The sequence below is a fragment of the Cyprinus carpio genome, chromosome A9 (genome assembly GCF_018340385.1).
Source record: "Cyprinus carpio isolate SPL01 chromosome A9, ASM1834038v1, whole genome shotgun sequence".
NCBI lineage: Eukaryota > Metazoa > Chordata > Actinopteri > Cypriniformes > Cyprinidae > Cyprinus > Cyprinus carpio.
The window spans coordinates 6,441,285-6,459,156 of record NC_056580.1 but is presented as its reverse complement, the minus strand read 5'-3'; the positions used below and the strand labels follow the sequence as shown (position 1 = coordinate 6,459,156).

The following is a 17,872-nucleotide window of genomic DNA, read 5'->3' as shown; positions in this document are numbered from 1 at the left end:
TTAAAATGTTAAGTTTAATTTTCATTATTGGTGAGATGTTTTTTGTTTGTTACGCTATGAATAAAAAAGTTATAATTTTATAAATATAAATCTTTTCTATATTTGTAATTTCTTAACTTTTTACTGCATTTTTATTAATTTTTTAAAAAAAAATCTGACTTTACAATTGACATTTTTAACGGCAGGGTACTATAATTTTTTTTAAAAAATTTTAATAATAATATCACTAATAGTTTGTATTTTCTTTCTATATTTTTTTTTTTTTTTTTTTTTTATACTTCCCGGCATATAATAAAAAATAATCCATAATCATAAATAATAGTTTTTTTTTTTTTTTAGGGAATTTTTACCATATACGTATCATACTTTTTAGGGAGGGAAGTTTTACCATATGATATTTTACACTACGTCATAAAAATATCCAGTTATTTTGTATTTTGTGGTATTTATGGTATTATCTTCATGTTTTTTACTGCATATTTCAGTATTTTCATTCATTCATCATATTTTAATAAAACAACTTCACTTTTTTGTGATCCAGACTAAATAAATAAATCTATCTATACGTGTGTGTGTGTGTGTGTGTGTGTGTGTGTGTGTGCGCGACATGGTATATACCGTCATACCACCCAGCCCTATGTATAATCAAGTTAATCAATGTATGAACTCCAAAAAGAGATATGCATTTAAAGGATAAAATAAGTATTTCCCGGCTTCCTGAGACCTTTCCATCAAGTTTCAGTTTCAGTCAGTGAAGGTCCGGTGTTTGGGTGGTGATTGGCAGATATTAGAGTAAATGATGGTTGTATACTCAGGCAGTGTAAATAGTTCTACTGCATGAAGTGCAGGCCTCGGGGTCCGTCACAGACCCGGGTGCCATGCCAATGCAAACAAAAACCCCTTGTCTGAGCACAGCAGTGCGATCAGCCACCTCGTTTCTGCATGTGAGGTATGTGTCGTAACTCCCAGCTCTCTGCCGCCATGCGCTCGTGCCACTCCACGTCATTCAGGAGCTATGCAGAAAGTGCTTATGTCATGGCAGCTGCATAGATATGAACTGGCCATTTTTTGGACTACATTTTAAGCATCCACTCTTTCTCTCCTGATTCAGATCAGATCACGGACCCAACGCCTGAATGCCATCCATAGCCACAGGAAGTGCAGCTGAATGGGCAGAGAACATAGGAATGGAAGCGAACTCACTCAATACAAGATTCTTGAGTAAAACATCTCCCTTCAGACACAGACAAAGACATACAAGCCACGTCTCCGGGACTTTCCACCCTCTTCTTCAGAAGCCTAAACAGACAAGCAGACGCGGAAATGACATGATGCCGCTTCATTTGTGCCGCAGCTCAATGAGAAAAACGGCATCCCGAACAATGCCAGCAGAGTGATGGGTGGTCAGCAATGTCATTGATGAAGGCTAGATAGATAAAGAGGGGGTTGCTGCTGTTGCTGACCCGAATCGCCACCAAGCCTTCCTCCGATCCACTGGCGCCAAGAGCAGGCGGTGGACGGCGGGCACCGGTCCAGCAGACGGAAAGCACCCTCCAGCACACGCGGCTACGAGAGACCCGATACTGCCAGCGGGCCAAAACGCCACCCGCCTGCCATAGTGCAACCACACACACACAGTGACATTAAAGGCATGGCAGAAGGTGCTATGCAAGTGCCCATGTGCAGCTCTTCAGCCCATCTCAGCACAGGCATGCCCAGTAAATCCTGGGATGAACCACGGTCAAGCAAAATTTACTACCCCCTTACCTCAGATCACTCAGTAGGTCTTACAGGGGGCTTATTGTAGGGGGGTTACTGTACACTGTAAAAAATGTTAGCATCGTTACAAAAAATTTTTTTTGAATACAACAACTGGGTTTTCTTTATCAGTAATTAAATAAAATTAAAAAATGCAATGGTTTACTGTTTTTTAGGGCAGCAATTAAAGGTTGGAAATTTTTTACAGTGTAGTATCAGGATATCAGAATTAGGATATAATTAAAGAATAACTCACCTTGGCATCCTTGGCATAGTATAGCGTCCGTCCCCGCAATTTGAAATAGCGCTTTTTCCACCGCTGGAACGAGCTTGTCTGTTTCAGAAGCAGCCCTTCCTTCACGCTCGTCTGCAGAAAGAGTGAGATAGAAAGTCAGAAACCATTTAAGCACAAAATTACTAGTAGTGATGAATAGATTGGCTCTGTACATGCTTTATTGTTCCAAAGCTAAGACACCCCATTTTGGGATAAACTCTAAGGTAGCATTATATCCAGGCAGTATCTTCAATGCCAGAATGCTCAGTAAAAAAATAATAATAATCTAGAGAATGCTGATTACATAATATATTTTATTCAGTACTGAAAAGAGTAGATAAAAAGTCTAATTAAACCTAGTCTCACATAGCCAGACCTTCAGACTGACTGCAGAAAAACCATGGCCACTTTAAATGGGCAAGGACCGCCCAAGCCATATGACTGACAGGTAAAGCACCCAATCATGTTTCGCACTGTTCTGCATCATGTTTAGGGGCGTGGATAACCCCCACAATAACAGACCGTGTGTAAAGCCCTTGGCCATGTTTTAAAGAGTCGCAAACTTTAAATGTTTCACATACTTTTGAACATCCAACATCCTGATAAGAGCTCATTGTCACAGTTGTAAACACAATTGCTTTTTTTCTTCCATGAGGCGTTTGGAGTCACAGCATCTTTGTTTCTAGTGGAATGTTAAAGAATGCGACACAAACGTCTCCTGAAAATCCTGTAGAATTCAACCAATCAGATGACGTCACATGCATCAGATGTTCAGCCAACGGTCTATGGGTGTGACGTCTGAGACTGAGATTAAAGGGTTACTCCACCACAAAATGAAAATTTTGTCATTAATCACTTACCCCCATGTCGTTCCAAACCCGGAAAAGCTTTGTACGTATGAAAAGCATCGTCAGAATACTCCATCTGCCATCAGTGATTCAACCGTAACGTTATGAAGCGACGAGAATACTTTTTGTACACGAAGAAAACAAAAATAACGACTTTATTCAACAATTCCTCTCCTGGAGTATTCTGATGATGCTTTTCATACTTTCCTGGACCTTGACAGTGTTATTTATTTGGCAGTCTATGGGACAGTCACAAGCCTCCTGGTTTTCATCCAAAATATCTTAAATTGTGTTCCTAAGACGAACGAAGCTTTTATGGGTTTGGAACGAGATGGGGGGTAAGTGATTAATGACAAAATTTTGGGATGGATTATCCCTTTAAATTAAACCAGAGTACTTTGCTAAATATTTTTCTTTATGTACTTTTTGTGCTTACTGTACTATTATGTAGCTTAGCAACATGCTAGCATCAAACTATTTAAAACAACTGTAAAGACCAAATTGCACCAAAACCTATTAATTAATATTTAATAACCATTCTAATTCTTTGAGAATAGAGACATCCACATCACAACTGTAATGATAATGACAGAGGAACGATATTGTTCAATTCAATAAAAACCAAAACATAGCTATGACGAGAGCCGTGGGAACGGAGTGAGGCCGGTGGAGTAATTGGAAATGAGTGACACCTGCGCCACTCACTGGTCTCGAGTCCCACAGAGAAGCTCCGGAAGGATAAAGGGAGGAGTTACAACAGTGAAGGACGAGAGAGGACCAGGCCTGGATTTTATTTTGTGTTTTGGTTCTGTTTGTGGGTTCGTCCGTGAGGGGCTGTTGTGCTTTTTTGTGTTTATTTTATTATTAAAGTTTTTATTTAAATGTTCACTGGTTCCTGACTCCTTCTTCCCGATTTACAAACATTGTATCACTGGTGCCGAAACCCGGGAGAAAGGATGGAAACGCTGCCGAAGATCCCTCGCCGATGTGGTGAAACTGCGGTGCCATTGAGCATGGCGGAGCAGGCTGCTGCCATGGACACTCGAGGCGGTGGGCTGGAGAGAGTTGCCGGGGGGACGGAAGAGCTCGCTGCCGGCTGCCGGAGATGTGGAGGGACGGCTGCCAATCCTTGAGGGAGAGGAGGAGTCACCACTGTTCGCCTGGAGGCCCGAGCCATGATGGGGAGGAGCAGGGAGCGGGGGACTCCTGCCGGCTGCCCGAATCCGGAGGAGCCGTTGCCGTCCACCGGGTGGTGGAGGAGTGTCGTGCCGTCCACAGAGGGCTATCCAGTGCTGCTGCCAGGCACGGCGGAAGAGTTCACCCAGCTGGTGGAGGGCCGAGCGGCAGTGTGTCTGGGAACTGGAATTTTTGCACTATTATAGGTTTCTCCTTTGTGTGTCATGTGAGGAGTGCTATTTGTACGAAGCACAGAGCTGTTGACTTTGTAGAGTATTCTATATTGGTCACTTAAAAAGTTACATTTTTCTGTAGACAGCAAGGCAGCTCAGGTTTGTGAAAATGAATTCCGTGGTGAGAAGTGTGAAAGCAGTGTGTAAACAATGTTATAATGTACCAAACAAAGATGGGGCATGTGCGACTTAACATAAGTGTAAAGGAAGCAGAATTTGAAATTCAATATCACCTCTGAACGTCCACAGGGACATGTGCACAGTGTGGGTCTGCCTTGCCAGAGGAAGGAAAAGAAAGCCTTGCCAAGATCAAGTGCGCTTCAACACCAATTTCAGGTTTAGGAGGGAAAAGACAAGGCAAAAGGCACACAAGAAAGGAAGCCTATTACTCAAAGGATCCTGTCCTGCAGGGTGCCAACATCCCCTTGGCAAGCATGAACTCACAGAAGCTAAAGGTTCAAGATCTGGAATCCGGTTCAAGATCTGGAATCCGGTTCAAGATCTGGAATCATTTTCTACTATAAAGAACCTTTTGTGAAGTTTTCATGGATATTAACTATCTCCCCGCCATTGATGGAATTTTGCAACAATCCATGTTTTCATTGTTGTACAGTAGAGGGAACTATTACACATCGTCTGAAATAGTACAGAATCTGCAGATCCAAAAACTAGCGAAGAAGCAGAAACAAGTGATCCAAGCATTGCTTACGCACATAAAGCAGTCATCAAACATTCATCAGCATGTAAATCAAAACTGCCTAACATTACTGAATGAAATGTCAAACCCACAAAGTGGAATAAGTTTTGGGGATGTTGATGGACACGATCTCATCCATCCATGTTTTGATCATTGTTCTGAATCCGTTCCAGATGTAGTATTTGACAAAAATGGGATTTTCTCAGCTTTTTGTTTGTAATGTTGCTTTTTTTTTAAACGTACCCACAATAAAAAAATGCACAAAGTTAGAATAAAAGTTTTTTTTTTTTTTTTTTTTGACATATTGTATGTTCAGATATTAATTTAACGAAATATTCTGGGGGCCATGAATGTTGAGAGTGAGAAAATGATCAAAAATGCTGGTTCTGGCTGACAACTTTTTTCAAAAAACGCTGGCGGTGAAAGAGTTAAAGGTTCTTCATGGAACCTTAAATGCCAATAAAGAACTTTTATTCTGAGAAAGCATTCTTTAGCTCATAAAATGCTCTTTACACATGGAAAAAAATGGTTCTTTTAAGGACTGTACTTTAACTGTAACTTCACTGAAAAGTTCTTTGAGGATCCTGATTTGGTTCTTCTATGTCACTGCGAAAAACCACTTTTGGAACCTATATTTCTAATAAAGGTCCTTCATTTGCATCTTTGGTTTTAATGAACTTTTGACATTAATGGAACATTTTCATTCCACAAATGGATCTTTATAGTGAAAAAAAGATTATTTCTAGTGTTCTTCACACTAAAAAGAAAACGGTTCTTTTAAGAACAGTTGGCTGAAAGGTTCTTTAGCGCAATAAAAACAGTTCTTCTATGACATCACTGCGAAAACCCCCTTTTGGAACCTTTATTTTAAAAGTGTAAGATTATACATCTTTAAACCTTCTAAGTAAAACTTTCCTCAAGATCATCAATTTTGCAGAGCCGGATAGTCTCCTGTGAAAGTGACACTCCAGATAACCCGATGCAGTTTTCAAAGACGCCGCATGCGGTTTCACCCGTGCATGGGCCGGAGGTCTTCAACATGGCAGGGCAAGAGGAAGGCAGCCAGAGAGCCGGTCGCCTTGGCTACACTGTCATTTCACATCATCCCAACCCTAACCCACAATAAACCAGGGCCATAGACCTGCGAGCAGTCACGCTCCTTCCAGTCCATTCATCTACAAATATAGCAGGACCATGGAAGACAAAAAAAACAAACACAAATCCACAGGCATATATGGGAGGACGGCTATTTATACCAGAGGAAATATGCTCTCTGAGGGGAGAATTACAAACAGAGACGCAGGGTTCGATCTGACATCCTGGTGCACAGCTGTGTCAACTTAAACAGCGAATTCATCCGCCAGTGCACTTGGTGACACTACATTGCTGTTAAAACACCCCCTCTGCTCAGCTACGAAACACTGAACTTGCTCTGCCTTTACTAAATATACTTGCATGACATTTCATGTGCCGTTGGATGATAAATGATGGTCTGACTGTTGGAAAAGCAGCAGAAAACTCACTTCTGTCAGGTCTAATTGATGCTCGAAGTCTGGCCCTCCCCAGAGGTTATGTCGTATCAGCATTGCATGTGAGTGACTTGGCAAACTGTAGCATTCCTATTATAATTAATGAACATAGATGTATAGACTGAGAGTAAGTGTGCTGATTATAATGGGAGTGAACTTGCTTTGTCACACCATGTTGAATAGCTTGCAGTATAGGTGGGGTGTGAAACTGTTGAAATGCAATTTAATTGGTACATTAATCAGATTAATACACTAACTGTTTCGCAGTTCATCAAGTCTGTTTAATAAACAGCTCTCAGCCATAATACATGAGTTACCCATACACTGCAGAGCTGCTGGAAGAAACTATTGTTTTAGTATTTTTTATATACTATTATATCATTTAGCTTTCATTTTAAAATTAATCCTTTTATTTAGCAAGGATGCATTAAATTAATCCAAAGTGACAGTAAAGACTTTTATAATTATGCAAAAATCTATTTCAAATAAATGCTGTTCTTTTAAAATTTCGAATCATCAAAAAATACTGAAAAATATCACAGTTTTTATACAAATAATATGTAGCCAAACTGTTTTCAACACAGATAAAATAAGAAATGTTTCTTGATTAGCAGATCGGTATATTATACTGATTTCTAAAGGATCATGTGACACTGAAGACTGGAGAATTGATGCTGAATATTCAGCTTTGTATCACAGGAATAAATTACATTTTAAAGTATACTAAATTACAAAACAGTTATTTTACATTGAAAAAAAATATAACACAATATTTTCTGTATTTGTTAGCAAATAAATGCAGGCTCGCAGAGCATACATTCAAAAAACATCTTAATAATCATACTGACCCAAAACATTTGCATGGTAGTGTACATTTGTTGGGTGTCTTTTCTGCATAAGTAAATGAAAAGGTTAATGCTTTTATGTTCCTCTTTTGTTTGTGTCTTTTTGACCACTATAGTTCCTTTTTCTTGTCTTCAGTTCCCTTCCTGTTGCCAAGTGGGATAAGAAGTGATCTATTTATAGACTGTTTCTTCACGAAACTGTAAGAGGGAGAACGGCTCAGTGCCAGACATACATGACTAACCCCACTGCGGTACACTGTACACCCACACCTCTCTCAACATCACCAACACACACTCTCTCACACACTCACACAGTTACACCAGACACCAGTAAGCAACTCAACCACGACTCACTGTAACCACACACACACACACACACACACAACAGAAGCTCAAACAATGATAGCTGCTTCTATTCTGAAAAGACATGGCCAACGTTCTTCAGAAAGTGAGTGATATAACAGACGGACGTCCAACCATAATTTAAGATTTAATAATAAATATGCATTTACTGTAATTATTAAATGCTGATCGGCCTCTGAGTGAATGCCTTATTGTTCTCTTCCTGACTCTGAAGTGCATCTGACTTAGTGCTGGAGGAGAAATGCTTCACCTCTCTTGCAGGGTACGCTGACCTTGTAAAAAGATGCTTTCAGCAACATGTGTTCTTCCAGTGGGGCTTCAAATGAACTGAGTAACACCTCCAACCATCTACAAGTCGAATAATTTAAGGCCACAAACAAGTTCACTTCTTCAGCCTCTCTTCAAGGCCAGTAAAGGAAAAGCTCCTAAGATGTTAGCTGCTTTCTAGCTGGATTAAACTAGTAGATGATACACCAGCATAAGCAAGTCTGCTTGAGTCATGGAGAGTGAAACTGCTGCATGACTCAATTAAAGACAATCAGAACAAATTAATTTACTTATATAGAGTACTAATGAGATTTCACTCTAGGTGGGGTTATCCAGGGTGAGACTGCTTTGAAAGTAAAACTCCAATTTAGTGTATAGATGAAAGAAATAGCTTGTTCCGCAGATTAATCACATCTGGTTAGGACACCTGATGTCTTTCTTGAATTACATTAATAATGAATCACAATGACTGCTATAGAGAAAACTCTGCAAATCACGAAATGAGGCAGAAATGGAACGACACAACTTGTGGCATGACAGGATAATTGCAGGCCTCGCTTTCTCACCAGGGACTTTAATGAATATACATTTTAGAGTGAATGCAGAGATGCACGAGTGACCAGAGACGACAGATGTTCAACTGCTGACCCATCTCACACCAACACTCAAGCATGAACATATGTGTTTTTATGCATTTCAACATTTTACAAGTACAAGTGAGCTATTATGATCAGTAAACTCAATTGCAAAAATAATAGTGGTTGACCAATATGGACTTTCTAATGGCCGATGTAAAGCCGATATAGGCCTATATGAAATCACACTATTTAATTTAAAGACAGGAAATAACACAGCCATAACAATTTCTGCAAAGAAAATTATTTCTTTTTAAAAATAAATACAAATAAAGAAAGAAATGTATTTATTTATTTTGCATAATATTTACTAAAATATTTATAATTAAATAATTTGAAAATGAACCATTTTTTTTTGGGGGGGGGGGGTTGTAACTTAATAAAAAATACATCTGTAAAATAAAAAGATTTTTACTTTACATAGCAAATTCTTGATTCTCTAACTCTATTATAGTATTTTTCACAAAAATAGAAGTTGATGAAAAACTAATAAATAATAAAGTAAACACTCTAAGCAACAGTATACTTGTTAATCTGGTATATCTGTACACTTGGAATTATATTTTCTCAAATAAACACCAGATAATGCTAATTTCACATACAGTGTGAATATGACATAAATAGGACATACCAGCAAGCTGGATATAGCAGCATGGTTTCTCATTTGATAAAATTTGCCTTTCAATCATTAGCCAGAACTGATAAACAAAGACCAGTAACCAAATGAAAATCCTGTATTGCTGGGTTAACACCACTGTCAAAATAAAAGTCCTGTTTACAACACTTAGAAATAGAAAATCATTTCGGCTGACCACTAAAAACAATGACAGATCGTCCTGCACCAAGACTCACGTCATTGGCTGAGTAAGTGTTTTGCTGTGTCGAGCTGGTCATGATGATCAAACAAACAAAACAATGTTTTGATATCAACAAAAACTCCACAGTGTTTATACTTTTTTTAAGAAATCAACCTACAGATTGTTTACTTAATGGCATGATTTATTTTAATGTATTTTGAGCAGTCAGTCTGTGATTGAACATACTGATTATGTTTAATAATGTGCAAAGTCACGTAAACACCTTCAACCATGTTTTTATTGGTGAAAGGTCATAATGGAAGATGGGGGAGAACTATATTCTTTTCAAAACAATGCTTTGGTGGAAAAACAGACTGGTATCCCTTCTTCCATTCATTGCAAAGACACTTGAGCGAGTTGTGTTCAACCAACTCTCTATGTTTCTTGTACAGAACGACCTCCTGGACAGCAACCAATCTGGCTTCAAAAGCAGCCACTCAACTGAGACTGCCTTGCTCTCGGTTTACTGAAACCCTGCGACTGGTAAGAGAGGTTTCAAGATTGTCTGTACTCATCTTGCTGGATCTCTCTGCTGCTTTTGACACAGTTAATCACCAGATTCTCCTATCCACCCTCAGAAAGATGGGCATCTCTGGAACCACACACCTGAGTCCTACCTCTCAGATAGATCCTTCAGGGTGTCTTGAAGGGGTGAGGTTTCTAAGTCACAACTTCTTGCTATTGGGGTTCCTCAAGGCTCAGTGCTTGGACCACTTCTCTTCTCCATCTACATGTCATCATTAGGATCTGTCATTCAAAAGCATGGCTTTTCTTATCACTGCTATGCTGATGACACTCAACTCTACTTCTCATTCGAACCAGATGATCGCACTGCTCGCATTGCAGCCTGTCTAAGAGACATTTCTAGCTGGATGAAGGACCATCACCTTCAGCTGCAGTCCTGCAGATTTACCTTATACAACATTGGGAAGATCAGACCCTTCCTGTCAGAGCAAGCCACACAAAATGTTCTATCAATCCTCTACAACTGATCCAGAATGCAGCAGCGGGGGTTGTCTTCAATAAGCCAAAAAAAAGCTCAGGTTACTCCTCTCCTCATCAGGTTACACTGGCTACCAGTAGCCGCTCACATTAAATTCAAGGTACTGATGCTTGTCTACAAGACAACCACTGGCGCAGAACCAATATACCTAAACTCACTAGTTCAAACTTATGTGCCCTCCAGAAGCTTGCATTCTGCAAGTGAACGCCACCTTGTGACGCCATCCCAAAGATGTTCAAAATCACTCTCACGGACCTTTTCCTGGACTGTGCCCAGCTGGTGGAATGACCTCCCAATCTCAATTCGAACAGCTGAGTCTTTACTCATCTTCAAAAAACATATAAAGACACATATTTTTTGCCAGCACTTGACAAACTAATACTAGCACTTACCTTTCTTTTCTATTCTATTCTATTCTTGAAAAAAAAAAAAAACAGCTACATGTTCTGTGCTAGACTAACTAGACTTGTCATGGCACATGTATACTGTTGTTGTTCTCTCGCTGGTCTGCTTGCTTCTATTGTTCTCATTTGTAAGTCGCTTTGGATAAAGGCGTCTGCTAAATGATTAAATGTAAATGTAAAACAAAGTCACTATTTTTGCGATTATTGCTTCCCCTAGTGCCACAGAAATCAAATGTTTAATGGTTTAAAAATGACACGAATACTTGATTTTTATTGTATTTATTTATCTATTATCCATCTGTCTATAAAGTGTCAGCATTTTTTTAGTGTTTTTTTTTTTTACTTACGTTTTTTAATGTATAAATGTGTATGTGTCTCAACTTGTTTGTGATGCATTAAAAAAGTGAGATGTGTAGTGCAGCCCGGGCAAGGGGCCAGGCACACACATACGCCACGCTTACCCTGTGTCTGTGTGTGTATTTTTTTAATATTCTTTCTTTGGCATTTAATATGTGTCTGTATGTATTTCAGCTAATATGTGATGCATTAGAAAAAAGCGAGGCATGCAAGGCAGAACCAGCCAAAGCAAGAAATCCCTGAAGAGAGAGCTCAGGGAGACGGCGGGGAGGAACAAGCCTCAAGCCCCACATCACATCCACCCACACATAATTAAACTCCACCATGCCAAACACGATGTCACAGCCTACAGGGGACCGGAGGCAAAAAAAAAAAAAAAAAAAAAAACACATATAAATATATTACATATATGTGTCTAAACAGATTAAATTATTACCTAAGTTTTCCTATTAGTGTATATTAGTTGTTAGCATGTTAGTTTCTGAAGTAAATCCCATTTTAAACACTGAAGTGAAACAGATAAACACTCTTGTGAGCACATATTCTGAATAACAAGCCAGGTTTATGGTTGCCAAGGAACACTGTAAATAGACTACAGTTAGGCTACGTTTACACTAGCGTGTTTTCGTTTTAAAACACATAACTCCGGCATTTTCAACCCTCGAAAAACTGAGACTTTTGAAAACGCAGCAGACCCCGTTTTATCCTTGACGACTGTGTAAACAATGACATCATGCACATTGTTGTACCTGCATGAATGGTCATGTGACATGCGTTTTCGGTTGTGTAGTGTGGACGGAGATCATTTCTGAAACGCAGTGAAAACACAAGTGTAGATTGGTTTGGTTTTTTTTTTTTTTAGATGTTTGTCAGTGTAAACAGGGCCTTAGACTAATGAGCTACATTATCTGGCAGAATAACTGTTAAGTCTGATTATTAATAATAATAAATGTAAGTATTTACTGAACACTCAGACTCTGTTGCTGTCACTTTATTAGCAATAAGCCACATGTAGGCATTTAGGCCCCTATTAACTTCTGAACTGAAACTTCAGATTCCCTTTTTCTTTGACTATTTTAATCTTTGTGAACTGCATTATCATGTACTGACTTTGAAAGAATCTAGATTCAGTGTCTTTTATGGTCATGCATGCGTCAGGCTTTGGCCACTGTGGTGAGATTCATCATTTTTCTAGACAGAACATAAGACCCGCGGGGCATTTTGTAGCAAAGCCTCCACATGCACAACTGTGCCAGGAAGTGGGCTTGGATGGGTACACGGCATTTCACTGCTCACCCTCTGGCATTTTTAAATGGCCCATGCATCAAATCCTGACAAAAATACTGAAGCTGCTCCCATTATCAAGCTACAGAGAAAACATATGTCCTATGCTCTTAAATTAAAGGCATTTGCTTTACATTAATCTAAAAATCTGATCATTTCATGCTGCGATCATTTGTGTGGTATATGATCAGAAAACCTAAGTATGGATGAATGACTGCTCTTCGTTCACCATTCAGCTTCAAGGCCTGGATTTATATGGCATGAGATCTAGTGATTATAGTGACCACAGTGCTAGTTTCAAATCTTCTCCATTCATATGATAGCCTTGCATGAGGAAAAGATTATTGCATCAAATATTAAGTAGCTAGAAAAAAAAAAAAAAAGACAAAAGACTGAAAATTCTTAATTTTTCTTTTACATTTGAATTTTAGTCATTTAATGAAATGTATTTGTGGCATATATATATATATATAGAGAGAGAGAGAGAGAGAGAGAGAGATTTGTGTTTTTAAAGATTTCTATTTAAAAAAAGGTGCAATATTTGTTTTGTTAAAATTAAATATTCAGATTATAACACTACAGAATACAGATGTACAAATTATCAGTAAAAAAAAAAAATCAAAAACTCCAAGTTCTAAATTAAAACTTTTAGAACTTTAAAATTCCATAATTCAAAACAAACTGTAAATCCAGATTTTTGCACCAGTCTTGTTTATGCTCCCTTGTATTTCACATTGACATACTTATCACTATAAGTTTCATGGGAAAAGAGATATTTGAAGGTTCTTCAAAATCTCTCCTTATGTGTTCCGCAGAAAAATAATTGGTTTGGAATGTCATGGGGGTAAAAATACAAAAAATATTCTGAGACCTCCGTGACTCTTCAATAAGCTCGAATAGCACACATAGTTATCATGAACACGCCGCTCAATTCCGCAAAGTTAAAAATACCACTTTCACAGAAACTTTGCGGCACAGCTTAAACTGGCCCAGCAATTACACCTTGTCAGTTGTTGGCACATAATTTTCTCATCTCTAACGACACGGAGTCATTGTGTACAGAGGAGGCAGAGCACAAGGTAACAATTACACTGGTCAGGACGGTCAGGCACGGGGAGGGGAAGCGGCTGACAGACAGTGAAACGCTGCTATACAGTCAGCAGGAGAGGGGGAGGAGGGGACCATCATTAAAACCCATTTTCAAAGCTGTCCAGACCCCCCACACCCTCCCTGGCTTCTTTAGAAGCAGCTAATGATCTTGAATGCTGCCCCGTTTCCTCCTCCAAACGGTTCTGGAGTCTCTGTGGTCTGATGTGCGTTCTGCATTCGGCCAACAAGTAGCCCCATTATGAATGTCTAGTGAAAGAATGAATGCTGGGTATGATGGGTCTAGTGAGTGGGTCATTGAGCCAATCAGTCACTATTAATCAAGGTCATCTGTGACAGGAAATATACAAAGCAAGAGCCAATTACGACGAGAATATGAATTAGAGCATAATGAGCTGAAGAATATTGCTTGTCTTTAGTCTCCTCCAAGGGTTATTGATTCATAATTCTTCACTCACGGATGTCTTGTGGAAACCGGAATGATACAAATGTATGGAATGTCAATGCCAAACAAGAGCTTTTGTTCAATGCATAATGGTGTTCAGAGTCACCGAGTTTCTGAGGGTTTGCGGTCCAATCATATTCAGGCTGCTGATAAATACGGTTGTCACGTCTCTACTGGAAGACACTGAAATGCACTGTTACGTTTGGTTATTTACAGCAAAGAGAACTACACTCTACAAGCAAACTGACTCCAAAAAAGAGACAGCCATATTATTATTAAGTAGAGCTGGGTGATAAAACGATAACGGAAATTATTGCAATATAATTTTTGTTGATAACAAGAGTTCGCTAAATGTTCGAAATAATGTTCCGAAATCTTAACATAAAGAGTAGTTTAAAAACACAATTAACAGTCTGGTTTCTACAATTTTTTACTTAGGAGCAAAAATCTGCTGATTATCATGATCATATTTTTGGCTATATCTCCTAGCCCTAATACTAATTCCGTATAGTATGTAAAAGGGCTGCTACTAACTATTGTGATCATAATTTAACCTGTTGATTATTTCTTTGATTAATTGTTTGATGGGATAAATTTGCCCTAAAAGCAGCATGTAAACTGAAAGCTATGAAAGCAATATTGTATTTCAGGCTACTACAAAGGGCTACATTTCTGTACCTGAAACCTGTTTGTCGTCTTGTGTAAATATACTTGTAATTACACATTTGTAATGATGAAGTACAATTTAGACAATTTATAATATTAATTTCAAATGTAATATCAGCATTATGAAGATATAACAGTCAGTGTCAACACTTCACAAACAGATATTTTCATTAAATGAGTAGTTCTCAAACTGTGTGTGAAGCCGTATGAATTTTGTCCTTACTGGTACTTCTGTACAAAGATGATACTGAAACTGTAAAAATGTACCAGTCCCAGGCTTTCTGTGCTTGATCCAGTACCAGCTCATAAGACGACTTCTTTCAAACACTAATAATGTGTTTCTCTGTTCTTCATTTTATTACTGACTTTTCACTTGACCTTTTTAAACCCATATTTACTTAACTGAAAAACGTTGGATGGCTATATACTAATGTTTTTATGTAATGTTTACTTTTAATTATTATTACCATTAGTAATTAACTTTAATTCATCTATTTTTTTATATTTTCAAATACAGTAGTTAAAGGGAAGTAAATAAACTGAGCAAAGAAAATCTAACTACTAAAGGTTTAACTAATACAATTTATTTCACATATTTGTATTTTGAGGGAAAAACAAATATGTGCCATGGAAATGTAATATATACAAAAGTGTGTCTCGCAAACAAAAATGTTGTTTTAAATCTACGTGGAAAAAATGACTCATTCACACATTTTGGCAAGTCTGTCTTCACTGTGGCTGCACCGAGTGCTGCCAGATCTCACTACAAACATCATGAGAAAACGGATTTGAAATCAAGCCCAAAATAAGCCACTTGACTCATCACAATAAGCCAAAATAGGCAATTGTACTCTAAAAAGAAAGATAAAAAATGTGACCAGCAAATGTCTATAATTATATGCAACTTTAAAGAAAACTAATTTATGGTAATCACTCATGCATTTGAATACGGTTCTTATTCCTGAAAATCTGAAATGTGTCTGGGACCATTGTTATAAATTATAGCTCAACAATTAAACATGATGTATGCAATTTCAGATGCTTAACTTTTGCCATTTTGCTCACTTGAACCACACAGCCTCCACAAAAAAAAAAAAAAAAAAAAAAAAAAAATTTTATGGGACATTTTTTGCATTCAACTACAACGGAAATCACTAGACTCCTGGGTCTATAATGTAGGGCCCTATGATCTCTATAATGTGGAAAATGCAGACAGATTCGTTGATTTTTTTGTTAAAATTAGAATTTACAGTAGAACACGACAACTAGTATAAGTAGGGGTTTTGTTTTTCTTTGATTAGTTGTGACAGAGAATTTACTATTGTACAATAGAATGCACAATGATATTTATGGAATATCACACACATTTCTGTTGTGCGGCACTTTGTTTGCTAAAAAATATTTTGTCATATTTAAAAGAATAATTAAATTGTTCATGTATTATGCCCTCATTTGATTACCACCATTTTCATAGGGCCAATTTCATTTTATTGTATAAATGTTAATGAATTATTAAATTGTTAAAGCTTTATGAATTCAATTGATTAGACTTTTTTTATTATTATTTTTAAAATGCAATTAAACCATTACAATTTATTTCAAAATATGGAATTTGGGAAATATAAGACTTTATAGGGCCCTAAAAATGTATGTTTTTAATTATGGTTGTTAATTTAAACTTTTATAAATATGGACATGCTTTTTAATTTAAAAATAAAAAATGTATGGGGGGAAAAGGAATCTAATTTGATTTTATAGGGTCCCAATAATGTTATCAGATTATCAAACAAGTTTTTGTTTTTCATAACCATTTTCCACCCTCTCTCTGGCAGTTTTGACATAAATGATTTATGTATAATGTTCCAAATCTTCCCCACCAATAGCAAGGACAGAGGTACAGGTCCATATGTCAGGCCACAGTCTGCGTTTAAGAGAAAGCAAGCGTGGGACTGACCGTAGTGTGAGTTTATTCTACATGCCTGTGGCAAATCCCAGCCTGCAGCTCCACAATTGAATCAGCAGTGCCTCTCATTCATGCATTAGTGCACAGGACACAGGATACAGAACTCAGCAGACCCTCTCTTAACTCAATAAGAGAACTTGTCAGACATCAGGACAGATTTTTGTTGCTGATGCTATCATGGATTTCCCCTCAGCTATCTGTCCACCTGGATCTCAGCTTCCTCATGTTCAATCTCTCCTGCTAAAGCGAGATATCTACCCTGTAGATATCATGTTTTTGTTCATTTAAAATAGTTCATTCATTCATTCATGTTAGTGTTCAGTGTAACTTGAAACATATTTAAATATGTGTTTATAAATTAGTTTGAAAAACATTTGCATTCTTATAAGTTGTAAATAAAACAAAGATTATTGGAGTATGTTTTACAAGAAAGAAAAAAAAACTTTTTTTTCAAAATTTCTTGTTTAATTTAATGTGTTACTTGCTGTTTCTTTGTAATTAATTGTGAAATTTACTAGCAATTTCTATGTGAAAATGTTTCTATACCATTTTTGTAGTAGTGTGTAGAAGCTATTTTTATTTACATTTTATTGTATTTTGATTGAAATATTATTTATTTAAACAAAACTGTTGTGTGTATTGATAAAGACATTGTTTCTAATAAACAAACAATGTGAACAATAAGTAATCTTTATATAGAAATGAACCAGTCCAATGGGTTCAACTGGTTTGAACAAATTAATTTCAACCAATAACTCAAGAGTTCTCAATTGTACCAAGTTTTACGGCTAAATGAAAACAAACCAATTAGTAAAACAATTTAAAAAAATGATTTGTTCATTAATCAGACACCACTTGTACTGACCAAGAATGGAAATGAGTGTCATTGTCTGCCTACGCATCACTTGAACTCTAAACACAATTTCTGCTCTATTCTATTAACTGTGCTATTAAATTCATCTAATTATCATCAGTTACATCAGCCCAGATAAGACAGCAAGACAAATGCCTTTAGAGATACAGTAATGCAGTCTAGATTTGCTCACTTTAAACAGCAGAGGAAACAAATCTAATATATATATATATATGGACTGAGAAATGCACAGATCAGTCACTGCAACGGTAATTTATCTGTTAGAGTAGGGGTTTTGAGTATTTATA

At 37.4% G+C, this 17,872-nt stretch overlaps 1 protein-coding gene across 6 annotated transcripts in view; it reads right to left on the bottom strand.

Moving 5' to 3' along the window:
* Positions 1–17,872, bottom strand: part of LOC109095691 (diacylglycerol kinase eta-like) — a 75,022-nt gene that overhangs the window by 52,646 nt on the left and 4,504 nt on the right. For 4 of the 6 annotated variants that reach the window (XM_042763284.1, XM_042763288.1, XM_042763285.1 and 1 more), the window contains 2 exons: positions 2,015–2,125; positions 1,464–1,610 (listed from right to left, as the gene is read on the bottom strand). In XM_042763284.1, coding sequence (XP_042619218.1) covers positions 1,464–1,610; positions 2,015–2,125 — 258 coding nt within the window. The remainder of the gene's footprint in view (positions 1–1,463; positions 1,611–2,014; positions 2,126–17,872) is intronic. The other 2 variants (XM_042763290.1, XM_042763286.1) reach the window with 1 other exon arrangement.